The sequence below is a fragment of the Rhincodon typus genome, chromosome 1, assembly GCF_021869965.1.
Source record: "Rhincodon typus isolate 14 chromosome 1, sRhiTyp1.1, whole genome shotgun sequence".
In the NCBI taxonomy this organism is placed as follows: Eukaryota; Metazoa; Chordata; class Chondrichthyes; order Orectolobiformes; family Rhincodontidae; genus Rhincodon; species Rhincodon typus.
The window spans coordinates 173,475,419-173,487,571 of record NC_063332.1 but is presented as its reverse complement, the minus strand read 5'-3'; the positions used below and the strand labels follow the sequence as shown (position 1 = coordinate 173,487,571).

The window sequence follows — 12,153 nt, the reverse complement described above, 5'->3', positions numbered from 1 at the left end:
GACCAGCAGAGGAGGTAACAGCACCAGGAGAGAGGGACAGTGACCAGCAGAGGAGGTAACAACACCAGGAGAGAGGGACAGTGACCAGCAGAAGAGGTAACAGCACCAGGAGAGAGGAACAGTGACCAGCAGAGGAGGTAACAACACCAGGAGAGAGGGACAGTGACCAGCAGACGAGGTAACAGCACCAGGAGAGAGGGACAGTGACCAGCAGAGGAGGTAAAAGCACCAGGAGAGAGGGACAGTGATCAGCAGAGGAGGTAACAACACCAGGAGAGAGGGACAGTGACCAGCAGAGGAGGTAACAACACCAGGAGAGAGGGACAGTGACCAGCAGAGGAGGTAACAACACCAGGAGAGAGGGACAGTGACCATCAGAGGGGGTAACAGCACCAGGAGAGAGGGACAGTGACCAGCAGAGGAGGTAACAGCACCAGGAGAGAGGAACAGTGACCAGCAGAGGAGGTAACAGCACCAGGAGAGAGGAACAGTGACCATCAGAAGAGGTAACAGCACCAGGAGAGAGGAACAGTGACCAGCAGAGGAGGTAACAGCACCAGGAGAGAGGGACAGTAACCAGCAGAGGAGGTAAAAGCAGCAGGAGAGAGGGACAGTGACCAGCAGACGAGGTACAAGCACCAGGAGAAAGGAACAGTCTTGCCGCAATGTTGCTCCCAATCATTGATGAGAGTGAACTGACACTCAGGCGTGTGAGTCTACACTGCCCTGTGATTATACCAGTAGCACCATTGCTGTTCGCAGGCAGTTCCACCACTCAGTCCTGATGTTGCACTTCAAACCTGTGTTTGTGTCTGTGCACTCTCTGCACCACCTTGTATAGCATTGGTTCTCAGTGCAACCGCTATATAAATGCAAATTGGTAGAAGATTGGTGTCCCACATAATAAGCCAAATAGCACTATGTTTGCATTTTTTACCACAATTGTTTTGTTGTCCTGTTGATGCAAAGATTTCCAAGTTACTTACAGTGACAACGTGACATGAACCGACCTTCCACTAAGTACCATGACACCAGGCTATAGTCCAACAGGCTTATTTGAAATCACAAACTTTCGGAGCAGCAGTGATTTCAAATAAACCTGTTGGACTATAACCTGGTGTCATGTGACTTCTAACTTTGTCCACTCCGGTCCAACCCTGGCACCTCCATATCATAAGTACTGGCAGGAAGTTTTAATATCATTGCTGCTATTCTGGGCTCCCTCCTTGTGGTTCATCTGAGCCTTTTTCTTTGTACTCTTTAAGACAAAAATATTCATTTTCTCTCCCCCCAACACTGTTGCTTCCCTCTTGCTCTCACTCTGGAATCTCTCGTGCTTTCTTTCCTTCACTCCTTCCTCGTATGCACGCCGCCAAAGAATTCTGACCATAAATCCATTGTTTTTCTTGCTGTGGTGGTTGAAAATCTGCAGAGTTTAGCCTTATTCCCAGGGTATGAACAAAAAGAACTTGTAGATCAGCCAGTTCTTTTCCCATGCCTGTTTCTTTGGCCTGGAGTCATGTGCAATGTAGGGAGTCCCTATAGAAATGGGAAACACAGCCCTGATGTGAATGATCTCCTGCACAAAGAGAAATTTGCTTTGGGAAAAGTGGCATCAGGGTGGGCTGAGGCTTTCTAACAACAGACTTGGTAATAATCCAAAGGCAGACAGCTGTGCGTGTGAGCAACTCCAGGGAGCTGAGAGAACGCCGTGAAGCAAATCCTCAGTATGAAGTGACTGTCTTATGAGCAAAGGCTAAACAGGTTGGGACTCTACTCACCAGGGTTTGGAAGAATGACCGGTGACCTCATTGAAACGTATCAGTTTCTTAAGGGGCTTGACAGGGGTAAATGCTGAGAGGGTGTCTCCCCTCCTCACGGGAGACTCTGGGACCAGAGGGCACCATCTCAGAATAAAGGGTCAGCAATTTAAGGCTGAGATGAGGAGGAATTTCTTCTCTCAGAGGGTTGGGTGTCCTTGCCACAGAGAGCTGGGGGGATGGGGGTGCGGAGCCCTTGTGTATATATAAGACTGAGATAGATAGATTCTTGATCAGTTGGGGCAACAAAGGTTACAAGGAAAGGGCAGGAAAGTGGGTGTAAGGAGGGTCGGATCAACCATTATCCTACTGAATGGCACAGCAGACTTGAGGGGCTGAATGGCATACTCCAGTTCTTATTTCTTATGGCCTTAAGGTTTTAAATTGCCACACACTGTATGATCTGGGCTCACCTTTATTTCTGAATGCTGTCATATATTACAGGCTGAACAGATGGGCGTACTTTGTCCTGGAAAAGGGAAGACTGAGGGGTGAGCTGATGGAAGCCATTACAATCCTGAAATCACGGGATGTCCCAAACCAGGGACCATACACCTAAGAAATGTCATTCATAAATATCCTGGGGAATTCAGGAGAAAGCGTCTAAACTCACCGTGTGGTAAATGTTGAGCTCACTTTCACAGGGAGAAGCTGAGAGGAATGGTGTAGGTTCATTGAGGAGAAGCTAGATATAAACGGGGAGAAAGGAACCATAGAAAAGAACTAATTCTACTTCACCGCCATCTCCCCTCCCACTCCCATGCTGCCATTCAATAAAATAATTGTTTACCTTTCATGTCCACTCCAATTTTCCACCCTTTTCTTATTCCCGATTCCTTTGGTGATTCCATCAATCCCAATCTTGAATATACTCAGTGCTAGGGAAAGGAACAAATCCAGTGAGATTCAGATGAAGAGAAGTCCATCATCTGGGAGGCTCTCATGCTGCTGTAAACATGATGACATTGAAGAAGGGAGACAATTCTAATTGTAGTAACCACAGAGGAATTTCCCTCATGGCTGCCAGAGAAAATCTCCCAAGGGCACTGCCTAACGGCCAAGGAAGGACCAGGATTGTAAGGCCTATTTCTCAATTGTATTTCTTTTTATTCATTGACAGGATGTGGGCATCACTGGTTGGGTCAGTATTTATTGCCTATCACTAATTTCCTAGATGTTGTTACGGGTCAACCCCATTGCTATGGGCCTGGAAGCCAGGCCAAGTAAAAGTGCAATATTTCCTTCCCTAAAGGACGTTAGTGAACCAATTGACAGTGGTTACATCAAACTAATTTTTTTTATTGAAATCAAATTTCATCATCTGCTAGGGTGGGATTCAAACTCATGTCCCTAGAACTTGAGCCTGAGTTTCTGGATTGCTTAGTCCATTAGCACGACCACAATACCCCAAACTCCTGCTCTTGTAACTCCCTCTGAGTGTTAACTATTAACAGCCCATGGTGTTGCAATTTGGATATACAATTGCATGAGTCCTCCTGGTCCAATAAGCTGATGTCCTGGAGAAACCAGTGTGCAGTTGAATGTAACATTCTTTCAAATCAATGACCTCTCATCAGCATTTGGAGAAACTCTGTGTATCGTAGAGTAGAGAAGGTTAAGACGAGATTTAATGGAGGTGTTCGAAATAATGCAAGAGATTACTGGGAGAAAAGGAGAAATGTTCTTTCACTGGCTAGGAGGGGTTAGTAATGTGGGACAACAGGGGGCAAGAAACCAGGAGAAGCCAATAAAAAACTGTTTTCTGGAGGTGAGGTGTTAGAGTTTCGAATACATGGCCTGAAAAGGTCAGGGAAACAACTTCAAAAGAAGAGATTTAGAACAAGTTCAGAAGAGATTTACCAGGATGTTGCCGGGACTGGAGAGTTTGAGTTATAAGGAGGGGCTGGATAGGCTGGGACTTTTCTCACTGGAGTGTAGGAGGTTGAGGGGTGACCTTATCAAGGTTTATAAAATCATGAGGCATATAGATACAGTGTCTTTTCCCTAGGGTGGGGGATTTCAAGATTAGGGGGTGTAATTTTAAGGTGAGAGCAGAAAGATTTAAAAAGGAGGTGAGGGGCAATTTCTTTTACACAGAGTGGAGTGGTGGATGCAGGTACAGCTACAAAGTTTAAAACACATTTGGATAACTGAATGAATAGGAAAGGTTTGAAGGGATATGGGCCAAGCGCAGGCTGGAGGGACTAGTTTAGTTTGAGATGTCTGGTTGACATGGACTGGTTGGACCGAAGGATCTGTTTCTATGCTGTATGACTCTCAAAACAATAAGAGAACTAATATAAATACTCAAAAAGGAAAACAAAAACAAAACGCAGGGACCTGGCAAAGGAGCAGGGAGAGTTGGATTAATTCAACTGCTCTTTCAAAGAGCAGGAACAGGTACAATGGGCTGAGTGGCCAAATGGCATTATTTCAAAGGATGTTTTTACAGGAAACATTTATTACAAAGCAAGCTTATGGTAGCACAAACAGAAGTTGGTGGGAAAGCTCAGCAGGTCTGGCGGTATCTGTGAAGAGAAATCGGAGTTAACGTTTCAGGTCCGGTGACCCGGGTTCTGAGGAAGGGTCAACGGACCCGAAACATTAACTCTGTTTCTCTTCACAGGTGCTGCCAGATCTGCTGAGCTTTTCCTGCAACTTCTGCTTTTGTTCCTGATTTACAGCATCCGCAGTTCTTTTGGTTTTTAAGCTTACGGTATGCAACCAGATCATTTGGCCCTAAATAATTTTTCCAATTTATTCATTGCTTCATATTATAAACGTAGACAATGAATTTAACTGAAATCCTGTCTGCACTGGGCTCTTACACTGTTGAACAAAACAGTGTAATTTGGAGATTTATTTTGAGACATCCTGGATTGCAACTTTCCTGAAATTGCATTACAAGAAATATGATCCTCAGTCAAACTAACAGCTCTGTAAATAAATTATCTGAATTGACATTCATTTAGACCCTGAACCTAGAAGCTACATGACTAATATATAATCTCCATGGGGAAAATGCCATTGCTGGTCACATTTTATTCATTAAATATTATCTTTTTAATATTGTTTCTCAGGACCTGCTGCATACAAACCCACTCTCAAGACCGCACCCACAACGGCATCAATGGTTTCCAAGCAGCCACGGTTTAAAGACCGGAACATTCACACTCCTGGTCCTGCAGACTATGAGGTAAACCATTTGCTTGTTCCAGCCACTGCTTTAACCACTAACAAGATGCATCCCTTGCAATAGATAGATTCTGGTGATATGTTTGACTACCGATGAGTGAAGCGTTGCACCAATATTAGGGAAACATGTGGAAGAGGAATAGACCAGTCGGCCCTTCTAACCTGTTCCTCCATTCAATCTGATCATGGCTGATCTGTGTCTCAAATCTAGCAAACGGTCTCATTCTGTAACCCTTCATCTTGATGAAAAGGTATCATCTCAGGTTTGATATTTCAATTGATTCTGTCTGGTTGGAGTGGAGTGAAGTTCAAATGGAGATATTGAACTGATTGCCTGATTCCCACTCTGACTGTTGTCCTGGTGCTGGGGTCTAATACATCTGCTTGAATCAGGTTGCACTGAGTTACCAATCTACCATGATTGTCCTGTCATCTCCAAACACTGAAGTCAAATCTCGGTGGTACCCCTGTTGTATATTTTATAACTCGGGCCTATGCAGAGATGAGACTAGTTTTTGTGTACATATCCGTTTTTTTTTCACAAGGCTTTAAAATGTCTGCTCCATGTTTCCAGCTTCAGATCCCAGCTCTGTCTGCAACTTGTTTTCTTTTTCTCGGAGTCCACACCCAGACCAAACCAAGCAAACATAGTGAGCATCAATGGTAAACAGTCTCACATAATCAAATACAGAACAAATGAACACAATGCTATGAACAATGCCCCAAAACAAAATTACGAGCAATGATTTCATCTTTGAAATAACTCCACAGAGGCTGGTATCCTGTCACCAAGTCACCCTTTATTTACATGGGGTGAGTCCTTGACATTGATCCAGCTCCCTCACAGCCAGCTGTCAGAGTGAGCAGAACCTCTAACATTCCTGTTTATATCTATCAGCCAGGATTCCCTGATTGAATCAGATTAACACCCAATCAGGGAACTCATCTTCTATGAGGTCCACCTGGCTGACCTCATTACAATCACTACAATCTTCTATTAACATTTTGCACGTATCAGTGAGGAATGTATTCCAATGGGGGAAGTGCTATTTGATTCATGATCAAGAGTCATCAGTCAGGTAACACTCTCTTTCTAATTAGTGGGGTCAGAGCAGGGTGATGTCTAGATACTAGTGATATCAAGGGATATTGTGAATGTGTAGGAAAAGGAAACATCCAACCAAGATCCAGAACAGCAGAGGAGGCTTGAGGGGATGAATGGCCTACTATGTTACTATGTTACTATGTGCCTGGCATCTTCACCTCAAGTGCCAATCAGTGAACATCACTGTTAATGTCCAGTGGCTTTACTATCCTTAAATTGCTCACAGGCAATATCCTGGGGGTTACCCTTGACCAGAAATTGAACTAGACCAACCTTATATATCCTGTAATTACAAAAGCAGGTGTCGGGCCTGGAACTTTGTGATAAATAACTCACTCCTTGATTCTCAAAGACTTCTCTAAAAGATGGGAGAAGCATCTTTTGATGTTGTGACTTGGCACAAGGGTGAACCTTTGCAACCTGGGGTGTCTTCATAGAATCCCCATAGTCTGGAAGCAGGCCATTTGGCCCATCTAGTCTACACTGACCCTCCAAAGAACATCCCATCCAGACCCACCCCATCCCTATAACCCTGCATTTCTCATGGCTTACCCACCTAGCTGGCACATCCTTAGTTACTGTGCGCAATTTAGCATGACCAATCCACCGAATCTGTAAATGTTTGGACTGTGAAAGGAAACCGGAGCACCCGGAGGAAACCCATGCAGACACGGGGAGAATGTGCAAACTCCACACAGACAGTTGCCTGAGGGTGGAATTGAACCCAGGCCCCACATGTGGAAACCACTATCCTACAGACAGTGGAATGTCAAGTATCCCATGTTGCTTGCCACGTAGTGTTTAATAAATGTGGTTTTTATTTCATTTGTTTCAGTAAGAGTCTTAAAACTTGGAATCTTACCATCATTTGTTTTAAAGTTGGTCATTGGGAAACAATAAGAGGAAGAAACTTGCAAGTCAGTAGGAGAGAGAGTATCCATCCAGCTCAATGTTTACTTGTTAAACTATTTCTGCCTTTTCTTCATGTTTGAAGTATTCTTGTAACTTGATATGTAGACTCAGGAACACTGTCAATATTGGCTGTTCATGTTTTTCCCAAAGTAAATGTTCAGTTTGTTGATGAATTGGACTTTTATGAAAGTCTTTGTCTGATCATCAACTGGGTGAAAGATAGCTCCTTTCCCTTGTCATACAGGTTAGGAAGTATCTGTGTTTTACGGGGAGATGTGTAGGATATGTACGTTGAATTCCATAAAATCTACAGCAAAAGAAGCGATTTGGCACAACTTGTCAATATTCCCATCTAGACACCTCATCCTGTCTACACCGCCTTTATTTATTTACCCCTTATACACCTACCTAATTTCCCCTTCATTTTATCTGTACTTTTTAACTCAACTATTGCTTGTGGTAGTAAGTTCCCCTTCTCACTGGTCAGGTTTTGATTGATTGTGTTCAGGTAGGTTTGACATTTGTACTTCCAAAGCCATTTTTGTACCACATCTGTCTGCAATGCTATTGTACAACAGACTATTTATGTTAATTGCCTAAAATATTTCAGTGAGGCTGATTTCCACTCTGGGGATTGGCCATGTAGGTTTGATTTATAGACTATTGAAACCTTCTGGCAGGTACCAATAAACAAGAATACTTTAGGACTGTAAACATTTAGTAGACTGAGAAAGAACAGCAATCACTTATATGCCCAGTCAGTGTTTAAAAGAATAAAAAGGTCAATAATTGGCTTTATTTGCATGTTACCATTTTAACAAATCAATTCTGTGAAGGATTCTCTTTGCGTTAAAATTTCAGACTCAATTTTTTCTTAGTTTGCATTTTACCACATTAAAATCTGGGTAACACCCCTGCTCTGAGTCAGAAGGTAGTGAGTTCAAGTCTAACTCAGAGACTCAGCTACAAACCGTAGATAGAAACTCCAGTGCAATACTGAGTGAGGAATGTACTGTTGGGAGCGCTATCTTTCAGTGGAGATTAAACCAAGATAATGTCTGGGCTCCCAGGTGGACATGATGGGTCCCATGAGTCTGATTTACAGGATAGTGCTCCCTGGTGTTCTGGTCAACATTTATCCCTCAATTAATACGGACTTAATAAAAGCAGATTATCTGGTCATTAGTGCATCACTTTGTGCACAATCTGGTTGCTGCGTTCCCTACATCTCAAAACACACGAGACTTCAAAAGTACATCATTGGCTGTAAAATGCTTTGAGTCATCCAGAGTTGGTGAAAGTTGTTACGCAAATGCAAGTCTTTGATGCTGAATGTAAACTTGCATCCCCAAATTTAGTTAATTCCTGGTCAGAGAGAACAAAGACCATTCCTAAGCTACATGGCAAAAAGCTTACAATAGGTCTTGTCAGTATCTGTCAAACAATCAAGTATTGACAGCATAGGAAGAAGTGACGGCAAATAGTCTGGCTCTGTAACTGTGTCTGAATGTAATGCCAATTACAGTTTTAAAGAACTCCTGAGTTCAACAAAACAATGAACTCTACTGAGGACCATTCACAGTGGGAGCAGCTTCATCACCTTCGATGCCATATTAGTTTGAAAACCTAAAACCCCATTTCAACTTTCATTCCTCTATTTGTAAATGCTGAGCTTACATAATTTATGCAAAAAAACTGATTTCAAATGAAACAAAATGCATTCAGATGGCATGCAAACAGCTTGAAAGTGCAAATGCCCTTATACTTGAATCAGTCCTGGTATTATATTTTATGATATTGGACAAATCAGGTGCCACGGTGTTTCGTCATGTCGCATGATGTTCTTGAATAAAAGAACATGAGTTAATGACACAAGACAGAAAGAACAACAAATTTAGTGTTGTCAAACAGAGAGACCTAGGGGCTCAGGTACACCATTCTTTGAAGTTTGTGTCACTAATAGACAGGGTGGTTAGAAAGCTGTTTGGCATGTTTGCTCAGATCATTGAGTATAGGATTGGAGACGACATGTTGAGGTTGTACAGGACGTTGGTGAGGCCTTTTCTGGAGTACTGTGTGCAGTTCTGGTTGCCCTATTACAGGAAGGTTATTATTAAATTGGACAGGGTTCAGAAGAAATTTACCAGAATGTTGCTGGGAATGGAGGGTTTGAATTATAAAAATAGGCTGGATAGGCTGGGACTTTCTTCACTGGAGTGTAGGAGGTTGAGGGGTGACCTTATAGAGGTTTATAAAATCGTGTAGGGCATAGACAAGGTGAACAGCATAGGTCTTTTCCCTAAGGTGGGGGAGTTCAAAACTAGGGGCCACATTTTTAAGGTGAGAGGAGAAAGATTTAAAAGGAACCTGAGAGGCAAATCTTTCACACAGAGAGTGGTACGTGTATGGAATGAGCTGCCAGAAGAAGTGATAGATGCAGGTACAGTTACAACATTTAAGAGACCTTTGGACAGATACATGAATAGGAAAGGTTCAGAGGGATATGGGCCAAACACAGCAAGTGGGATTAGTTTAGTTTGGGAAACTTGGTCGGCATGGACTAGTTGAGCAGAAGGGTCTGTTTTCCGTGCTGTATGACTCTATGACTCTGCGTGACAGTTTAGACGATTTTAATGAAAAACAACTAGTAAAATATTCCAGACAACAAGGTGTAGAGCTGGATGAACACAGCAGGCCAAGCAGCATCATAAGAGCAGAAAGGCTGACGTTTCGGGCCTAGACCCTTCATCAGAAAAGGGGGAGGGGATGGGGGTTCTGAAATAAATAGGGAGAGAGGGGGAGGCGGATAGAAGATGGATAGAGGAGAAGATAGGTGGAGAGGAAACAGACAGGTCGAGGAGGCGGGAATGGAGCCAGTAAAGGTGAGTGTAGGTGGGGAGTTAGGGAGGGGATAGGTCAGTCCAGGGAGGAGGGACAGGTCAAGGGGGCGGGATGAGGTTAGTAGGTAGGAGATGGGGGTGCGGCTTGAGATGGGAGGAGGGGATAGGTGGGAGGAAGAACAGGTTAGGGAGGCGGGGACGAGCTGGGCTGGTTTTGGGATGTGGTAGGGGGAGGGGAGATTTTGAAGCTTGTGAAATCCACATTGATACCATTGGGCTGCAGGGTTCCCAAGCAGAATATGAGTTGCTGTTCCTGCAACCTTCGGGTGGCATCGTTGTGGCACTGCAGGAGGCCCAGGATGGACATGTCATCTGAGGAATGGGAGGGGGAGTTGAAATGCTTCGCAACTGGGAGGTGCGGTTGTTTATTGCAAACCGAGCGTAGGTGTTCTGCAAAGCGGTCCCCAAGCCTCCGCTTGGTTTCCCCGATGTAGAGGAAGCCACAACGGGTACAGCGGATGCAGTATACCACATTGGCAGATGTGCAGGTGAACATCTGCTTGATGTGGAAAGTCTTCTTGGGGCCTGGGATGGGGGTGAGGGAGGAGGTGTGGGGGCAGGTGTAGCACTTCCTGCGGTTGCAGGGAAAAGTGCCGGGTGTGGTGGGGCTGGAGGGGAGTGTGGAGCGGACAAGGGAGTCACGGAGAGAGTGGTCCCTCCGGAACGCAGATAAGGGTGGGGAGGGAAAGATGTCTTTGGTGGTGGGGTCGGATTGTAGATGGCGGAAGTGTCGGAGGATGATGCGTTGGATCCGGAGGTTGGTGGGGTGGTACGTAAGGACGAGGGGGATTCTTTTTTGGTTGTTATTGCGGGGACGGGGTGTGAGGGATGAGTTGCGGGAAATGTGGGAGACACGGTTGAGGGCGTTCTCGACCACTGAGGGGGGGAAGTTGCGGTCCTTGAAAAGCGAGGACATCTGAGATGTACGGAAGTGGAATGCCTCATCCTGGGAGCAGATGCGGCGGAGGTGAAGGAATTGGGAATAGGGGATGGCATTTTTGCAGGAAGGTGGGTGGGAGGAGGTGTATTCTAGGTAGCTGTGGGAGTCGGTGGGCTTGAAATAGATATCGGTTTCTAGGTGGTTGCCCGAGATGGAGACAGAGAGGCCCAGGAAGGAGAGAGAGGTATTAGAGATGGTCCAGGTGAAATTAAGGTTGGGGTGGAAGGTGTTGGTGAAGTGGATGAACTGTTCGAGCTCCACCTGTTTCTTGGCAATATCCTTTCACTCAATCCCAGAGAAATATGAGTCCTAGCTCAACTGTTTGATTTCTTACTAAACTGACTCTGTCCAGTTTTTCTTCTGGGGGTCCTGAGAGAGTTTTATGATTTCTCCCCAGTTTTGTAGGTCTGAACCTCCTCGCAGTTCTGACAGCTTGAAAACTTCTGCACAAACTCTCACAGCCTACAAACTTTGCAAAACTAAAACCCTTCTGCTTGGAGAAAATCATTCTCCTGAAGTGAACTCCTGTTTCTTCTGATTTGAAGTCAAACCTAACCAAGTGACTCTTGGTTTGTTTTCACTGTCTGTCATAAACTCAGCATTACAAACATTCCATTAATTAGCACCAAAGGTATCCTGCTAGGCACTTAACCCAATCACATGTTTGCTTGGAAATGATTTATTTAGGTCAACTGTCCAAATGATTTTCTGACCCCTTTAAAAAAATGTTAACTTCATTTGACTGAGACACAAATCCATCTGCATTTATTTCAGAAACCCAAATTCTGAAAATAAGAATATTACCTTTTCCATCTTTATCACAGACATTGTATTTATAGGAACAGGCCATTTGGCCCAACAGGTCATTGTGGGAAATGCTCAAATTGGCAGCTAACATGTGCAGAGAGAGAGAGAGAAACGGTATATGTTCATGACTCCCACTCCGCACCAATGTCAGTGCATTTGCAGGTGGGGGGAGGGGTCGGGTGGAGGCGCATGTGAAATAGAATGCTTGGAGACCCCATTTTCTACCGATTCCTGAGCCGTCCCCTTGTTGATAGGGGCAGGGAGGGCACATGCTGTGTCTCCTCCTGCCTCTGCTGCAAGAATACGGCGGGGAGGGGAAAGCCAGAACCAAGGAGGCCATTCCACCACCTTTACAATTCGGGTTAAAAGATGGGAAGGAGTTAGGGGGACAGCGCGGCACTCCCTCAGCACTGTCCCTCCAACAGTGCGGCGCTCCCTCAGGTCTGACACTCCGACAGTGCGGCGCACCCTCAG

General features: G+C 44.7%; 1 protein-coding gene across 1 annotated transcript in view; it reads left to right on the top strand.

Annotated features, from left to right (window-relative positions):
- The window catches only part of stpg2 (sperm-tail PG-rich repeat containing 2), a 311,631-nt gene that overhangs the window by 214,990 nt on the left and 84,488 nt on the right, over positions 1–12,153 (top strand). Inside the window, exon 11 of the mRNA XM_048612036.1 lies at positions 4,901–5,016. Coding sequence (XP_048467993.1) covers positions 4,901–5,016 — 116 coding nt within the window. The remainder of the gene's footprint in view (positions 1–4,900; positions 5,017–12,153) is intronic.